This window comes from Schistosoma haematobium, chromosome 3, assembly GCF_000699445.3.
Source record: "Schistosoma haematobium chromosome 3, whole genome shotgun sequence".
Lineage (NCBI taxonomy): Eukaryota > Metazoa > Platyhelminthes > Trematoda > Strigeidida > Schistosomatidae > Schistosoma > Schistosoma haematobium.
In genome coordinates, this window is record NC_067198.1 from 38,124,608 (window position 1) to 38,142,533 (window position 17,926).

General features: G+C 40.3%; 1 protein-coding gene across 1 annotated transcript; it reads right to left on the reverse strand.

Annotated features, from left to right (window-relative positions):
* Positions 1-9,371: 9,371 nt before the first annotated feature.
* Positions 9,372-14,654, reverse strand: MS3_00005721 (uncharacterized protein). The gene has a single exon (XM_051213813.1). The coding sequence runs from the start codon at positions 13,097-13,099 to the stop codon at positions 12,458-12,460; it is 642 nt and encodes a 213-aa protein (XP_051069824.1). The 5' UTR covers positions 13,100-14,654; the 3' UTR covers positions 9,372-12,457.
* Between the last annotated feature and the right edge of the window lie 3,272 nt (positions 14,655-17,926).

A 17,926-nucleotide genomic window follows, 5' to 3' on the forward strand; every position in this document is an offset into this window, starting at 1 on the left:
AAATCAGTTGTAATGACAGTACTTCAAGTGTTACACCATCCACTAGCAACATCAATCAAAGGCTTTCAGATAATAGTGGTATGTACATTGAATTCATACGGGAATATATATCTTATAGGATGTACTGAAGTGAACTTGTGCTCTCAAAAGTTCGTGAATCGCAAAGAACTGATGAACGACTTAATGATGTATATAATGTCAAATACATCTCTGAGCATAAGAGATGCTGATCGGGTTCTGTATGGTCTACGATTTCTTATCCCGGACATACCGAAAAGCATCAGAGGTGTCCTAAAGACGTGTCCAAGTGTTCAACCAAAGTTTATCGGCAGTGGGGTTTACTACCATCTAGGATTGAAAACCAATCTGCTAAGAGACGTTGAGCTTTGGTTGCGTACTATTGATTTTGACTCTTTACATTTATATCTCAATATAGATGGACTTTCTATGTCTAGAAGCTCCAATCAACAGTTATGGCCTACACTAGGACGGATCATTGCCCCTAGGTTTGGTGACGTGTTCATGATAGGGATCTACGGAGGTAATAGTAAACCGGTAGAATTCAACGAATTTTCTGCGGACACAATTTCTGAAATAAAAGAAATGACTGACGTTGATCTTTTTAGTGTCAAGTTTAATAAATGCATAGCTATTCGGTTGGCGGCTGTTATATGTGACGCACCTGCTCGTTCTTCTGTTAGGTACACTGTGAATCATAACGGTAAGGCAGGTTGCGATAGGTGTACTGTGATTGGGAGATGGCTGGAGGGGAAGACGACCTTTCCAAATGGAGTATATACTTTAAGAACAGACGACACCTTCCGTCGTCAGTCTCAATCTATTCACTATCAAGGACATTCTATTGCGGAAACGCTTTCTATTAACATGATTATAACTTTTCCTTTAGATCCTATGCACATGGTCTACCTTGGTGTTACAAAAAAACTAGCGAATTTATGGATAGATTTAGCACGCAGAAGAATGCTGGACTTAAACTCATGTGCAGTTAGGGACATAAATAATTTAATATCAGGTTGCGTGGCAAGTACTCCTACCGACTTTTCGCGTAAATGCCGTACACTAGACTTTGTATCGGCATGTAAAGCTTCGTAATGTAGGTTGTTCCTTCTGTATTTAGGCCCAGTGCAATTATTATTGCAAACAAGTGAGCACTGGATCTGGATAGTAAAATTATTCGAGGACAATTAGTAATTTTAAAAGCACTATATCAAAATACCCGAACACGCGAAAGAAGAAGGTAAAAAGAAACTTCGGGTACGGGAAAAACGTCAGAGCCGTTCGAAGCGATCCGCACTTTCGTTTCGACGACCTTTAACCGCCTGACAATAGGCGGCCATTCCGTATTTCATTTGCTGTGGGTTTGTTGGATTGTATGAGTATCAAGTTTTTTCGCATTTAAGTCATCTTTTGCTGTATTAAAAAGCATTTCGGGTGAGTCACAATCAAATCTCTGAACGTCAAATTTGTTCATCATGCAAATGGCTTAAATAGTTGTGGACGGAATAGAAGTTTTTGCTTAACGGGCTTCCGTGTTTAGTAGCAGTGGGTCACCAATACCTCCAGACAGGAACCTAGGTATTGTGACGGACCAGACAATGTACGAGGTCATTCACTTAAACAACACGTACAGTCGTTTAATGATAAATGTACATACAGTGAAAAATTGACAAAATAAATACAAATAACATTAAAAACTATTTACAAAATAAGCTTATCAGGCCTACCTTCACAGTATATTAACGATAAAAAAGAGGCAAAAGGTACTATCCTTAGTACTTACATGTAGGTCAAGTTTCATCTTAAAGGACTCCTAGGAAGTCCCTTGGACTAGCTCAACCAGCAGCGAACTCCAGCATTGGACAACTCTTAAGGAGTAGAAGTTGTGTCTATAGTTTGTTCTGCTGCGTTGTGTCTCCAATTTCTGGGTGTTACCCCATTGGTTTGTGCTAGAGCTAAACCTAAGTAGGTGTTTAAGGGGATGCTGTAAGTCATTAAAGGTCACCTCTAAGACGCTGTTTTATTGTCGATAAGCGACCATACTTCGGTCTTCAGTAATAAGGATAGTAGGTTGGTGAACATGCGTTAATTCTGACAGACTGCCTTCCAAAGAAGGTCCAGCTTCTCTTTGAAAACATTCACTGATGGGGCTGATACCACTTGTTCGATTAAGGTGTTCTAGTCATTGACTACTCGATGAGAAAAACGGGACCTCACTTTAAGTTTATTAGATCGCAGTTTGTGAGCCTTCTTGCTATGACTTCGGAGATCATTAGTGCTAAAGGGGGCAAAAATATGGGACATATTAACACCGAAGTAATAATTAAAGGTACGAAATACCACTATAAGGTCACCTCACGTCCTGTGATACGACAAGAGAAAAAGGTTAAGGCGTTTTAAGCGTTCATCGTAAGGGAGTTTAGAAAGACCCTTCATTAATCTTGTTCCCACACGCTAAACACACTCAAGTGAGTTAGTATCATTTGTCACACATGGGACAGCCGCTTGGACACATTACTCTAAGTGTGATCTTACATGGGTGGGATATAAAATTCGAAACATCTCCTCGTCAAAGCATTTGAACGCTCAGCGAAGTGACCAAAACGCACGACAACCTTTGCCAGCAGCTGCGTTGCAATGTTTAGTTGTTTTTAAGTCATGACTTATCATTACTCCTATGTATTTATGTTCTTGAACGCGTTGAAGAAATGTACCATCACTAGTATAATGGTAACTATTACTGTGTCCGATGTGCATGAGCACACTCTCCCTAGAATTAACTTCTAAGCCCCAACCTCGAGCCCATCTAACGAACTCGTCTGAGTCAGCTAAGAGATCAAAACGATTAGTCTCACCTCTTATCGTTCTCCAGATTTTGACATCATCCGCAAACAATAATGTCGATGACTTAAGCAATAGCGGTAATTTATTGACGCAGAGAAGGAAAAGTAGAGGGCCTAAGATGGTGTCTTGGGGTATACCATTTTTAACCGGCTTCCAATCGGACAGCGTCCCGTTGACCTTCACTCTCTGTCTGCGGTCATATAAGACGTTTCACAGCACCTGCTATTCCGAAGCTCAAGAGCTTCTGTATAAGACCTAAGTGTGAAACGTTGTCAAACGCTTTGCTAAAATATGTGAATATCACATCGACAGACAGACCGTCATCTAGGGCTGCTGTCTAATCCTCTTGCAGAAAGTAAGTTAGTCAAGCATGAACGCTTGTTACGAGACCCATGTTGCTTGGGAGTTAACATATTGTGTGAATCTACGTGACTTAGTAACTTAACTCGAATTGTCTTTTCAAGAAACTTAACGACTATGCTGGTTAGACTGACAGGCCGGTGCGATCTAGATACGATCTGTCTCTGACCATCCTTAAACGTAGAACTGGCTATAGCGTCTTTCCAATCTCTAGGGCTTTGGGAGAGTGAAAGAGACATGTTGAAGAACGTGGCGATCGGTCTTGAAATGATGTCCGCAAGAGATGACAGCAGTTGTGAATGAAACCAATCAGGGCCCAGTATCTTACAAGAATTGGGGTTAGTTATCAATGGAAGAACAGTTTCCTCAGTCACCTGTACAGATTCAGTGGCTGGTATCTCGGTGTGAGAGGGACAAGTATTTGTTACAATGAACGTGGAGTAGACTTCGCTAACACAGTTGGAAAGTGTCTCAGCTTTTGCCCCATCTGATTAAGCTAGGAAATCTGAATTTTCATTTAACAGTAACGGGAGATTACCATCACTATGCTGTGTTCGCCGTTTAACAATCGTTTCGCATGTGTACGGCCATCATATGCCAACTGTTGTTCATAAATAGTACGATGTTCAGCTATGGCCTTTTTACAGTAAAAAGCATAATCTCCTTTCTTCGGTATCTTGATGATGTGTCCTTCATTTCAGTCCGTCGGCACCTGTTTATCCTCTCAAATCTTCCTGAATAGAAGGTGGAGAGTGTTTTCAGTTACTTCTATGTCTGACTTTAGTGCTTTGGCTGGTATATTGTCACGTTATGCCCCTTTCCACAGTTAATCTGTCTGATAACCATCCTGATTTCTTCGATCGTTTACGGAGTGACATCTATGGGAAGGCTTGTAAGTGCTGCTTCTGCGTACGGTGGATTCAATGGAGCTGGTACATTCAAGAGCTGAACAAAGTGTTCTACTTATCTGTTCCCCTGTTCTTGAATCTCAGTGATTGTCGTATCTTCTTTGACCGTGCCTGGTCCTTCTGGCTTATTATGTCTCCCTGGTAGTTTCTCCGTGATATCACGTGATTACCTCACATTTCCTTCTCTTGCAGCTTTTTCCACCGTCGTTGCTAGCTCTTTCACGTATTTCTGCTTGTCCGCTCTCATACTCTTCTTCACTTGTTTGTTTGCTTCTATGTATTTAGCTTGTGCTTGGACTTTCTCTGTTCGTGTTCGGCTGTTGTTAATTGCTGTCTTCTTGTTCTTCCTTTCTTTGATCTTGTCCAGTGTTTCTATAGAAATCCATTCTTTATGATGATGCTTCTTGAGGCCCAGAACCTCTTGACACGTTGAAGTAAATGCTTCTTTGGTACCTTTCCAGTTTTCCTCCATATTATTTTTTTCTTCCTTCAGTAGATCCGTAAGGCTTGGAACCCGTTGTTGAGAGCTATCTTGAATTCACTGAGTTTGTCAGTATCTCGAAGGAAGGCTGTATTGAACCTTTGTAATGCTGTTCTCCAGTTCTTCTTTAGCTTCAGTTTTAAATTGGCTACAACTAGGTGGTGATCTGAAGCTATGTCAGCTCTTCTCTTGGTTCTCACATCTTTCATTGCCCTTCGGAATCTTTTATTGATGCAAATATGATCTATCTGGTTCTCTGCAGTGTGGTCCGGTGAGATCCATGTAGCTTTGTGTATACGTTTGTGTGGAATAACCAGTCTGAGAATCTGTCCCCATTTTTGTTTTTCTATCCCAGTTAGTGTCGTCTCATGTGATATCTTCATATTCGGTGTTGGCCATTCCGATTTCGGAGTTTTGGTTTCCTATCAGGATGGTGAAAACCTTTCTTGGGCACTTCACCATGATTGATTGATGTCTTTATTGTCGTCGCTGCTATCATTGGTGGGTGCATAAAATTGGATAACATTCATTGTGATCCCCTCCTTCTTTGTTTTGAATAATATTTTGATTATTCTAGATCCGTGAGACACCCATCCTATAAGTGCATTTCATGTTTCTTTAGATAGCATTATAGCAACTCCCAAAGTGTATGGAGCATCTTCCTCTTCGTGACCGGAGTACAGTAGCATCTCTCCTGTACCTAATTTTTGCTGTTCAGCTTTATTCCAGTGGGTTTTGCTGATTTCGAACACTGCCAAGTTGTATCTCCCCACTTCCGCTGCTATTTGACTGGTTCTCTCAGTTTCCCACATTGTCCAAACATTTTATGTACCTATATCCTCTGTTGCTCTGATTATTAGAAGGGCAATCGGCCTCGTGATTTCCAAAGAATTTCGGTTTTTATCCTGACGTGTCATAATTCTTCCTTTAACTCCCAGGGAACAGTTTAAATGGTTTAATTTGTTTGATGTGATTGGTGCTTTCTTTAGCAGGATTATTGTTTACGGGATGCGATGGCTTGGGGCTGGGGCCAGCAGAAGCTCTAGAAGAGTTATAGGTGAAGTTAGACAGTTTCTAGTAATACTATAACGATAAACCTAATCCCAACATTGTAGATTTGTCATGATGCGACCACCTAATCAATAAGATTTTACATGGAAGTCCCATCATCGTCTACACTGACTTGTCCTGTTGTGACCATCAGTAATATGATGTCTAGAGCTTCTGAAGAACATATTTATATTGGAGATAGGACAATATATCTAATGTGAATAAAAGAGATAAGTTACGCAAGAATGAGCACTCCTTCAAGGCTGAGCCATGCCATCTTATACATATCTTCCCGTGTTCACCACTACAGACCTCCTCTCTGTGTTGCATAATGAGTGTCAATCTTTTCAGCAATTATATGTTCAGCTTCCAGAATGGTGTGGTTAGGAACCAATATCGCTCAAAAAGTACTATGCAAAATAACTGCAAAAGGATTAAAAGGAGATTAACTTCAATGTGGCAAGAGGTTCGGGGCTATAAGAGCCACCAGCATAAATAACGGAAGTCTAATGATACGCTTGGTAAAAAGGAGACGAAAATTAGCAACAGTCAAACGGGAGCAGAAAAGGTCAAGTTACAGGTCAAGTACTCAGAGGCAGACAAGGAAGTGAGGATGAAAATTGGAGCCGGTAAGTAGAAACACGTGGAAGAACTGTCAATGAAGGTGGAGAAAGCTGTATATAAAAGAAATATGAGAAAAGTATACAATGCAATGAAGAAACTAATAGGAATATATAGTGATCTGGCGTGACTAATCGAGTACAAAAAATAGAAACAATCATTTAGATTCAAGAACAGAGGAATAGATGGGTAGAGAACTTTGAAGAAAATCAACTTACTTGACTATGAGAAGTCATTTGACGGAGTGAATAGGAAATCCTTATGGAACCCTCTCCGAAACTACAGTGTACTGAGAAGTTCACCAACATCACTCAGAATTCATACGATGGACTGCACTGAAAAGGCGTGCATGGCAAACAGCTGACAGACAGAAGACTGCTCACTCTCCAGTCTTCTCTTTCCTCTGATGGTTGACTGAATTACGAAGACCACCACATTTGAAGAGATCCTGATGAAGACCTACGCTACTATGAGGGGTAACCTGCGTAAGTAAGTAGGTAATCAATTAATTGAACAATAAAGTGAGTATTCATTTTTGTAAACATTTCTCTTGTAATACTCCGTCACGGTTCTGCGTTGTGCAACAGTTTATTTAGCTGCTTTTGGCCAGTTAATTCACCTCCCACCAGAAACGTTTCGTCAACATTATTATCAAAGGTGTTATACTGGGGTATATACAGTTATTTTTGGGCATTTATTTTTCAGCGACTGAGAGAAATCAATCACATGAGCTGACCATACTGTGCTTACATTGCCCAAAATCAATCATATCAAAACACAAGTTTTGTGTGTAATATATACGGTACTCAACAATACCGCTAAACCACTATAAGATCAAAATTTTTTCTGTTACAAAGTAACTTATTGAGAATCAACAAGAATATTAACAACAACGGGGGGCCGAACTTCCATCTGCAGGGACTTAGTAGAGTGATAAACACCTCCAGAATATGGTAAGAGAGCAACTACAACCACTCAATTCACATAATAACACTGTGTTCAACCAGGCAAGATCATGTTGTCATTGTTTGTACATCACGCAACAAACATATGCAGCGATATATGCAAATGCTAACCGAAGTCAACGAATAAAAGTTTAGTGACAGAAGATTACGAAATATGAAAATATGATTGAACAAGTCCTCGATAAAAGTCAACATGAGACGTTCAAGAAATAACAACACTGTCAAGCAAAACAATATAAAGGGATTTTCAGAGCGCTGATTTTGTCACAGGGGACATGGGGACTGTGGTTCGTCTAAGTTCGGATATGTATTTGACGTAATCAAATTTAAAATTTGTGTGAAGTAAAAGGATGAAGGAACAAATAAAATAATGAAATTGCATAAAATACATGTGAAAGTTAAAACAAGGGTTATATTCACAGAGTTTTCGAGAAGATAGTTTCGGAGAGATTCATGAGTGACTCTTCCCAAGACGATTGCTACTACAGAGAACACAAAGACTGATCGATAGACAGAACCTATAATGTTTCGAATTATTTGAATTGTAGTACGAACTAAGAGTCCCAGAAATAACGCAACTGAATCAAGAAGTACTAGATAAGCACAAACGAATGTACTGTATTTAGAATTCAAAATCGAGCATTCAACAAGTACAAAGGTATCATTAGTTCATTCAAACACCACAGAACCCTCAATCTTATTGGCTTCTCATGAAAAGGGTTTAGATTCATATTTGTTACAGGTAGTTTACTCTCAGTAACTGAATACTCGAAGTAAGTAGAAAAATAGGAAAAATATGTATAAGTGATGATTAGGAGTATTTGAATTATTGTAAGAACTAGGAATCCCAAAAATAACGCAACTTAAACGAGAAATACTAGATGAGCACGAACGAACGTATTGTATTTGGAATTCGAAATCAGGTGAATACCAAGTACAAAGGAATCAGTAGTTCATACGAACACCACAGTATGACCATTCCCTTAGAACTCAGCTGGATTCATGCAAACGACCAAATTTACGTGATTTCAATTAGCCTCTGATCTCTTCAGTTTTCAAGCGAATAAAACCGCTATGTATATGTTACTGTGAAAAGATCGGGGTGTATGTGAATGGGTAAGTATATATGGTTAAGAGTTACATTGGAATACCCCATCTTTATTGTGAAAGTTATGTCTCTTTAAAAAATTGCGACCTGGAATTTTCAGTCTCGAACAAATTTTTCTCCGTAAATATATAAGTTACCGTAGCTTGCCGTATATTTAGTCAAATGAACTGGATTATTTGTTCCTTCACTGTATTAACATGAAAATGCAGACGCAATTAAGATAGGAAGCAAGTCAAACCAATTCAATGAAATCTATTAAAGTTGTCCCAACGTTAACAATTTATGGTAATATTAGTATGATATAGACCATGTAACCAGTGTTACTGATTCAGGACTCAATTCTTCGATATCCTAACAGCCTAAAAACTGGTAAGTCGCTAGGTCCTAACAATCTATAGCGTTTGTTGACATGTAAAATTCTTGGACTCAGCAAGCTTCCTGTTTCACTAACTTTTTAGTGGCTCGTAAAAAATGGTGCGCTCTTAAGGATCAAAAGTTAACTGTAGACGTAGACCCCAGAAAAGCTTTTTACGAAGTAACGCACAACCGGCTGTAATATAAGCTACGAAGGGTCGGGGTTAGAGGCAATCTATTGATGTGGATAAAAGACTTCTTAGTTGGGCGCCGACAAAGTACGGGTGAACTCCAAGTGGTCTAGCCGGAAAACTGTGCTTAGTGGAGTGCCCCAGGGTACAGTTTTGGGGCCAGTGTCATTCCTCGTATATATAAATGACCTTCCTCGTCTACTATAATCATCAGTCAATGTACGCTGACGATGTCAAGATATGGAGAGCGATACGAAGTAAGGGTGATAGCTTAGAACTTCAAAATAACCTGGAGAAATTATCTGAATGGTCTCAAACCTGGCTGTAACGACCGAACAGCCAATATTCGATTGGAACAACGGACTGACGAACCCAAAATTTATTCGATTAGACCAGACCAAGTTTCTCTGTATAGCTCACAACGCGTCTTTGAGATACTCGTATTATATTATATCAAAACACAAACTCTGTGCTCAATATAAACGGTTCTAATTAAGAAAACAGAACAAATTACGTCAAAAATACAAAATACCTCAAACGGTACAGCCTGTGCTATACAGTCAGAAGTTTCTCTAACGCAAAGTAGCGCGCTAAACAATGAAAGAGACAGTTAATACTAAAGGGTTTGATACCTGAGAATCAATACAAATATTCCCAATAAGATGGGATCAAATATCTATCTGCAGGGATTGTAGCAATTCTCCCAAGCAGACAGTCAGAAGGTTAACAGTCACAAACTGAACCACGCCGTGACCTTGAGCTTAGTCAAACACGACCTTACTGTCAATGGTCCGGCAACATGCAATAGAAAATTAGGTAACAAAAAATAAGTCTTTAATCAAAATCACGTAATAAAGGCTCAAACGGGGAAGACTGAAGAACAAAAGACAAGGTTAAACGAGATCGGAACAAAGGTTGGAATACACAAAAGGGAGAAGGAACAAATAAATGAAAATACTGTTCGACAAAAAAGCTGCAGAGGGATTTTCACTGTCCTCTTTCCGTTACACTGGCCCCCAAAATCCTTCCAGCTACGCAAAGACACCTTAGAATACATTTTTGTCATGGCTCTCTTTACTAACTGCTCTATATCAATGGGAAGCGCAGGACTTACAACAGTACGCCTGTACTTCCATAAACCTAACCTACAATTACTCGGCTCCCTCTAGAAGGCAGAGCTTTCGCACATCTCTTCTTACTACCCCTTCTCCCATACGCACCATCACTGTTCTTACCAACCCATCTCTATCTGTCTCGCACTTATCGACTCGTCCCATTGGCCATGAGCTCCGAGTAGTTGCATCGTTAGCCACTAGAACTACATCCCCTTCCTTTAAGTTTCTGTGTTTGCAAAACCATTTCTGCCTCACTTGCAGTAAGGGGATGTATTCTTTCATCCATCGACGCCAGAAGGTGTTGGCTAAACAATTCACCTGTCTCCATCGCTTTGAATACCTATCCGCAATACTACACTCCATCCCTAAACTATTACGGTCTTTTAGTAATAACAAAGTGTTTGGCGTGAGCGCCAAATCATCCTTATCATCTGATGTCACAGGAACGATTGGGCGGTTGTTTAAAATTCGTTCTATCTACACAAAATAAGTTGCTAAACTGTCATCGTGTTAGGTTTGCCCGTTAGAAATAGGTAGTAATATCCTCCGAACAGACCGTATTAATCTCTCCCAAACTCCGCCTCGATGGCTAGCTAGTGGGGGGTTGAAATGCCAGCGTATACCTTTCGATGCTGTTAAGTCGTTTATTCTATGCTTGTCCCACACACTCACATTAGCTCGCAATTCGGAAGAAGCCCCGACAAAGTTAGTACCATTGTCGCTATAGATTTCCTTAGGAGTCCCTCTCCTTCCTATGAAACGTATTAAAGCCATTATAAAAGCATCAGTACTCAAATTGAAAGCTACTTCCAAGTGTACGGCGCGCGTTTGGAGACACGTAAATAGGCATCCATATCTTTTTTCCTTACTTCTTCCCCGACGAACTACCAGCGGCCCGAAATAGTCTATCCCTACGGAGAAGAAGCAGAACCAGCCTTGCTGAACTCGACATTCGGGGAGAGGTGCCATCATCTGTTGGCCCAAAGTGGCCTTCGCACGTATACACCTCACACATCTACCTATTACTCGTTTAACTGCACTGGTTCCTTTAACAATCCAATAATTTCGTCGTATGGCAGCACTTGCGATGCCCCGGTGTGACCTTCTAGGTGGTGGTAGTGTCTAATAATTAGTTCTGTTACGAAGTGATGGCTGGATAAGATTACCGGATGTCTGACTGCCAGTGGATAATCCGAGTAATTTAATCGTCCTCCGACACAAAGCAATCCATCGATTAGCGTAGGTGAAAGATTTTTTTGCTCTTTTATATCAGTTGCGCTTACGCCATTGCATCGAGACACCTTTACTGCTTCTCCATACACTTCCTTTTGCACTAAGGCTAATACCTTGTGTTTAGCTGCATCCAATTCATCAACTGACAGATAGCCCACACTTAGGGACCTGTCATCGTGATGGGAGTACATGATGGTTAAATAGGTCACGTATCTTCTGAGCCATGCTACCGCTTTAATCAGCTTTATCCAATTTGAGTGATATAGCAGAATTGGACTTAAGCTGTTTTAGCGCAACTGCGTTGGTCGTGTGACATCTTTTAAATTCAACATTTTCTGGGGGGTTTTCGCACATAAGCGTTAGTGTTCCTACAGACTCCCTCTTCCTTAAGAAGGAAGGACCCTCAACCCAGTTCTTTAAATCTAGCTCCTTCCGTATACCTCGTGATGTCCAGTCAGCAGGATTTTCATTGGATTCGACGTGCCCCCACTGGTCCACAGATGTTGAATGATGAATAACAGCCAGACGATTAGCCACAAACGTGGAATACCTACTCTCTTTATTTTTTACATAGTACAGAACTATCATAGAATCCGTCCAGAAGTGAGTCTTGTCAAACACCTGAGGAAGGTTCCTATTTAAAACTTCCCCCATTCTAGCACTCAATACTGCCGCTGCTAGTTCCAGTCTAGGCACAGTTACCTATTTTATAGGTGCCACTCTAGACTTACTATAGAGTAAAACGCTGTATGGTGCTTGGTGCTTAGGGATGGTCCACGAGTAAGCTACCGCACCGTAACCAGATTCGGAGGCGTCACAAAATAAATGCAACTCAATCACCTTAAAGTTCTTTCGGTTTCCATTTATAATGCTTCGAGGAACACTGATCATTCCAAGCCTCCGCACAAACGTGACCCATTCGTTCCACGAGGACACAACACTATCAATCGGAGGCTGGTCCCAACCGATACGCGTTTTACAAAGATTCTGTAAGAGTTGTTTAGCAGGAAGATATATTGGAGCTATTAGGCCCAGTGGATCGAAAACAGATGAAATGGTGGATAGTATTCCTCTTCTAGTCGGAGTTTTTTCCCCTGGATCAAAACGAAAATTAAAAGCATCGCGTGTGGTGTCCCATTCAATCCCGAGGGCTCGATGTGTCGGCCCTTGATTCAGAGACATATCAACAATCGCTTCCATACTATCAGATTACGGAAAAACTTTCCTTACCATTTCCGAGTTAGTCACCCATTTTTTCAACTTGAAACCTCGAGCCATCAATTCATTTAGTTGCACTACAAAACTTTTTGTATCTTCATCATTGGGAAAGGACACTGGGCAATCATCCACATAAAAGTTGTTCAGTACCGATTCCCCTACGCTGCTATCACAGTCACTGGAGAATTTTTGAGCCGTCTTCATCAATGCAGAGTTTGCACAGAAGGGTGAGAATATTGCCCCAAAAGGGTGTGATGTCATCTGATACTCCACCGGTTCCTTCTCGATATCACTCTTCGGCCACCAAAGGAAAGGTAGCACTCCACAATCGGGCTTCGAGACCTTTACTTGCATGAACATTTCTTCCACATCCGCGGAGACGGCAACCGGTCCCCTGCGGAAACGTAACAGGATCCCAACTAAACATGCTGTAGTATCTGGACCTTGGTAGAGGAGGTCATTCAAAGATTTACCAGCCACCTTAGCAGCACAATCCAATACCACTCTCACTCTGCTTGGTTTTCTGGGGTTAATCACTGCATGATGGGGCAAGTTCCCTTTTGAACGATAACCCGGACCGAGTTGCATACCTGGAACCACAACCGCATACCCTTTGTCAATCGTCTGCTGCATGGCACAAGTTTAGCTTTCCCGAAAGTCCTTATTGCATATGAGTTTACGTCTTAGACTTTCTAATCTTCGTCTAGCTAGATCATAGCTACCGGAGACTACATTTCTCTCCACCCTCCAAGGTAAAGGAACAATCCAATGACCCTCGTCAAAATAAGTGTCGCGCTCCACTATGCCAACTGCTTTCAAGTCATTTAAAGATAATGCTTTATCGGAGGAGTGCACGTCAGCAAATTCGTAGTTATATATTTCCTTTAACTGCTCTACAGGGTTGTCAGATTGAGAAATATAATTTACCATCCTTTTACTGTTTTTGCTAAAGCCTGCCGGTCCAAACAGAACCCATCCTAGGAGTGTCCTAATAGCTTATGGGCTTTTTCTTCCACCCAATCTTTGATCTAGGACCCAATGCGCTTCAGGCACGTCACAACCAATAAGCAACATAACTTCACCATCCACTGATTCTGTCCAGGGTAAGTCAATAAGATGAGGCAATTTCTTGGCGCTGTCCTTCACAGGTACTCTTGGTCGATGCACCGGCAAATCTTCTACTACAACAGCCTGTTCAATACATATACATTCGTCTCCGTTCAATGAGTAAGCTTTAAAGGCTTTAGTGGTCGATCTGCTTAACTTATTTCCGTTGACCGCTTTGATGGTAATCGACGCACTACCTGATGATAATCCTAAACGTCGTACGGTACTTAACTTGATTAGGGTTGTATCTGAGCCATTGCCTAGAAGCGCATATCCAGAAACTTCCTTGTCCCCAGCTCTAAGGTGTACAGGGATCAGACCCAGAAACACATCCTCTTTTAATGACTCTGTGTACCCACAATGACTTTCTTTTAAGCACTCACTCGAACCACTCTGAACTCGGATGGTTTTATGCAACGATGGGTGATGCCGATCCCGACAACCTTCGACAGTACACACAACACGATCTTTACAATCCACAGATCTGTGGCCCCTTCGAAGACAACATAAACACAAGCCTTTTTCTCTTGCTTTTGCCCACTTATCGTTGGCCGCTAAGGTTGAAAACTGGAAACATTTATCCACACTATGAGTTTCTCCTCATATAACACAAGGTGACTTGCTAACGATTTTACCGAACGACAAACCTTGTGTGGAACAAGCCACCTTGCTTGCAACTCGTTTACTAGCAGTTGCAATCTGTCCGAATCTGCTAAGCAAAATTTCCGCTCTATATGACACAAATTCTGTTAACTCAGCAAAAGTAGGCTCTCTTCCACTTAGTGTTACCTTTCCTACTGTCTCAGCCCATCTCGTCTGTAAAACCGTGGGCAACTTCTTTACTATACTTTCTATTGTCACTACGGAGTTGAGATCCGCCGAATAATCCATTTGTTCTAAGGTTATAGAACAGTTTTCCATCCTTATCGCTAGTCTAGATAGACTTTCTACGTCATTATGCGCAATATCAGGACCTTCAGTTAAATCTTTCATCAAAGCCCGACATATTTCGTGTGTCCTACCGAACAACCGTTTCAATATATCGCACGCTCTACGATAACCCGACGATGGTGGAAGCATTATGCATTCCTCTATGGCCTCTCGAGCCTTGCCTTTACAATAATGTAACAAGTACAAGAGCCGTTGACCATCGTCTTCGACCTTGGAAACCGCATATAAATCAAATTTTCTGATAAATTTCCAGTATTTAGCTGGTTGTCCATCAAAGGTACTTAGCTCTACCTTTGTACGTTCAAGACCTACACTTAGAGATTCCAAGGTCACTTCCTTCTTCTTCGTTCCTGGATAATCCAGCAGTTTTGACTTTTCTGGAGACTTTATCCTAAGGTCATGAGAAGGACTTACGAACCTGTGAACGTGCTCCTTTTCTCTGTCATCACAGTTAGAAACAGAAGATAACTTACTGCATGTGCTTTCGTTCAGCCTTAACGACCCAAAATCTCTCTGGAAACACAGTAGTTGTTTCCTCTGTCTATCTTTCAAGTCTTTCATTTCTAATAACCGTCTTTCTTTCAACTCTGCTAAGGTAATCCTAGAGCTAACTTTACTACGTCTACTTACTAAACTAACATTAGAGCCATGACATGAAAATGCATCTAATTTGACTTGCCGTACATTTGGAGGTGCATCCGATTGCATTTCTCCGTGGCCCAATGCCAAGTTTTCGTTGGCCTCATTGCGCTTTCCAGGCATTCCAGAATTTGTCACTTGAGATCGCTGTTCGTTTGAGAACTGTAACGACCGAACAGCCAATATTCGATTGGAACAACGGACTGACGAACCCAAAATTTATTCGATTAGACCAGACCAAGTTTCTCTGTATAGCTCACAACGCGTCTTTGAGATACTCGTATTATATTATATCAAAACACAAACTCTGTGCTCAATATAAACGGTTCTAATTAAGAAAACAGAACAAATTACGTCAAAAATACAAAATACCTCAAACGGTACAGCCTGTGCTATACAGTCAGAAGTTTCTCTAACGCAAAGTAGCGCGCTAAACAATGAAAGAGACAGTTAATACTAAAGGGTTTGATACCTGAGAATCAATACAAATATTCCCAATAAGATGGGATCAAATATCTATCTGCAGGGATTGTAGCAATTCTCCCAAGCAGACAGTCAGAAGGTTAACAGTCACAAACTGAACCACGCCGTGACCTTGAGCTTAGTCAAACACGACCTTACTGTCAATGGTCCGGCAACATGCAATAGAAAATTAGGTAACAAAAAATAAGTCTTTAATCAAAATCACGTAATAAAGGCTCAAACGGGGAAGACTGAAGAACAAAAGACAAGGTTAAACGAGATCGGAACAAAGGTTGGAATACACAAAAGGGAGAAGGAACAAATAAATGAAAATACTGTTCGACAAAATAGCTGCAGAGGGATTTTCACTGTTCTCTTTCCGTTACACTGGCAGTTGCCGAATAATACTTCAAAGTGTATTGTGATGCATATCGGCCATCAAGGTACAGATACATACACGATGAATAACACTGAGCTACCTGTTGTCCAGACAAAATGACTCGTCAACCAAGACTTAAAGACTACTGCACACTGTCGTGCAATAGCCACCAAAGGTTTTAGAACTTTATGGTCAATACGTAGGGCCTTTAGTCATGTCGGCGCTAAAACGTTTCTGACTTTGTACACAGTGTTTGTGAGTCCTAAACTTGAGTACTACATACAAGCGGCTAGCCCCTGCTTAAAAAAAGACATTGAACTTTTGGAAAAGATTCAGAGAACAGCAACTAAGCTGATCCCCGGAATAGCGAAGCTCCCGTATGATGCTTGACTGGCCAAGCTAAACCGATCCCTGTTGTCATATTGGAGAACTAAAGGCTGCTTTATTACAGTTTTCAAATCGCTAAGTGATAAATTCGCACCTGATGTGCCTCCATTTTTCTTGTCATCCCAAACAGAGAATTTACGAGGACACTCCAGAAAAGTTCACAAGCCCAGGAAAAATTACTTGTCAGCTGACTATTGAATTTCCCATCGAATCATCAACGAGTGGGATTCATTACCTCAGCACGTGGTTGAGGATCCATCCGTCGACTCTTTCAGAAGAAAGTCGGATCAACTGAAAGACCATCATTGCCAGGACTAACACAGGCCATCAAGCCACTTGTTAATTCCAAATAGAAAACTGAAAAGGATAACTTAATCAGCTCTTTCTAAGCTTGAAAATTGACGTATCTAACTACTAAAATGGTAAAGAATGTGTGAAAATTTATTGGGCTTGTCAAGAAGAAGCAAGTATATAATTCAGTAGTTTTTGGTGTCGCTAGTTAATTCACTTAAACTAAATATTTAAAACAGTATTACGAATTAATAATAGTTCTAAATGAATTAATATATCAACAAGACGCAATTAAGAAGTCGAATTCAAAGTAGAATGAGTGAAATGATATTGTTTCATCATAACGAATAAAACACACAAAAAATAAGATTTTTACAGTGGTTGTAATAATTACTCATTACATAAATCCATTAACACTGTAAATGATAAGTATACGTTTACCCATTCATTAATTTGTACCAACTACTGACTAACTCGATATATGCAAATCCAACTACTGACCAGATAGGTTAATACAATGTAATTCAGTGGATTTTGTATTATTGGTAGTCGGTGTTTGATCAGTATTTGGACCACTTGTGGATTTGCGGTTCATGCTCAAATAAATCTTATTCTACAGTCGTCTGCTTGCTCATGTCAAGCAATACCAGTCTTGTTTTATTGTAACAAGTAGCAAGTGGTAATCTTATGCAATCGAAACTAATAGTCTGTAGTAAGCCCATTTAACTATTGTATTATTTGTCTGCTCACTGTAATTTAGATATTTAATCCATCATGTAAAATTATGCGTGAGTCTGATTGAGCGCGTGTTTGCTCATCAATCTTTAATCTATTCTCCAATTAGTTGTAACACACATACAATCAATAATTTATCCACAACCAAGTAAAACTCATAAAAATATATAGATTTTTAACATTTACACACACTTGTTTCCCTGTGTGCTTGCTTTCTGCACGCTTGCGGATCTTAATAATCTTTAACAATAAACTATCTTTGTAACCGATGTTCAGGATTTTGAATAATCTCGAGTAAATCTATAGTTCTACTAGCCTGTATTAAATGCTCAGTTAACGGGATACTATTTATTGGAGTCAGATATGGAGGAAATTAACCTCTACAAATCATATCAATAACATATCAGTATATTATCAAGTTATAACACAGGATAAGCTATTTAGACTCATGAAAATACCAAACTTGCTCAAAGCAGAACTATACGCTTTCCGCTAAATCATTTCTTGGT

Excerpts from the sequence above, each read along its gene's own strand:
- MS3_00005721 (XM_051213813.1), bottom strand. The coding sequence starts at position 13,099 with ATGCAGCAGACGATTGACAAAGGGTATGCGGTTGTGGTTCCAGGTATG.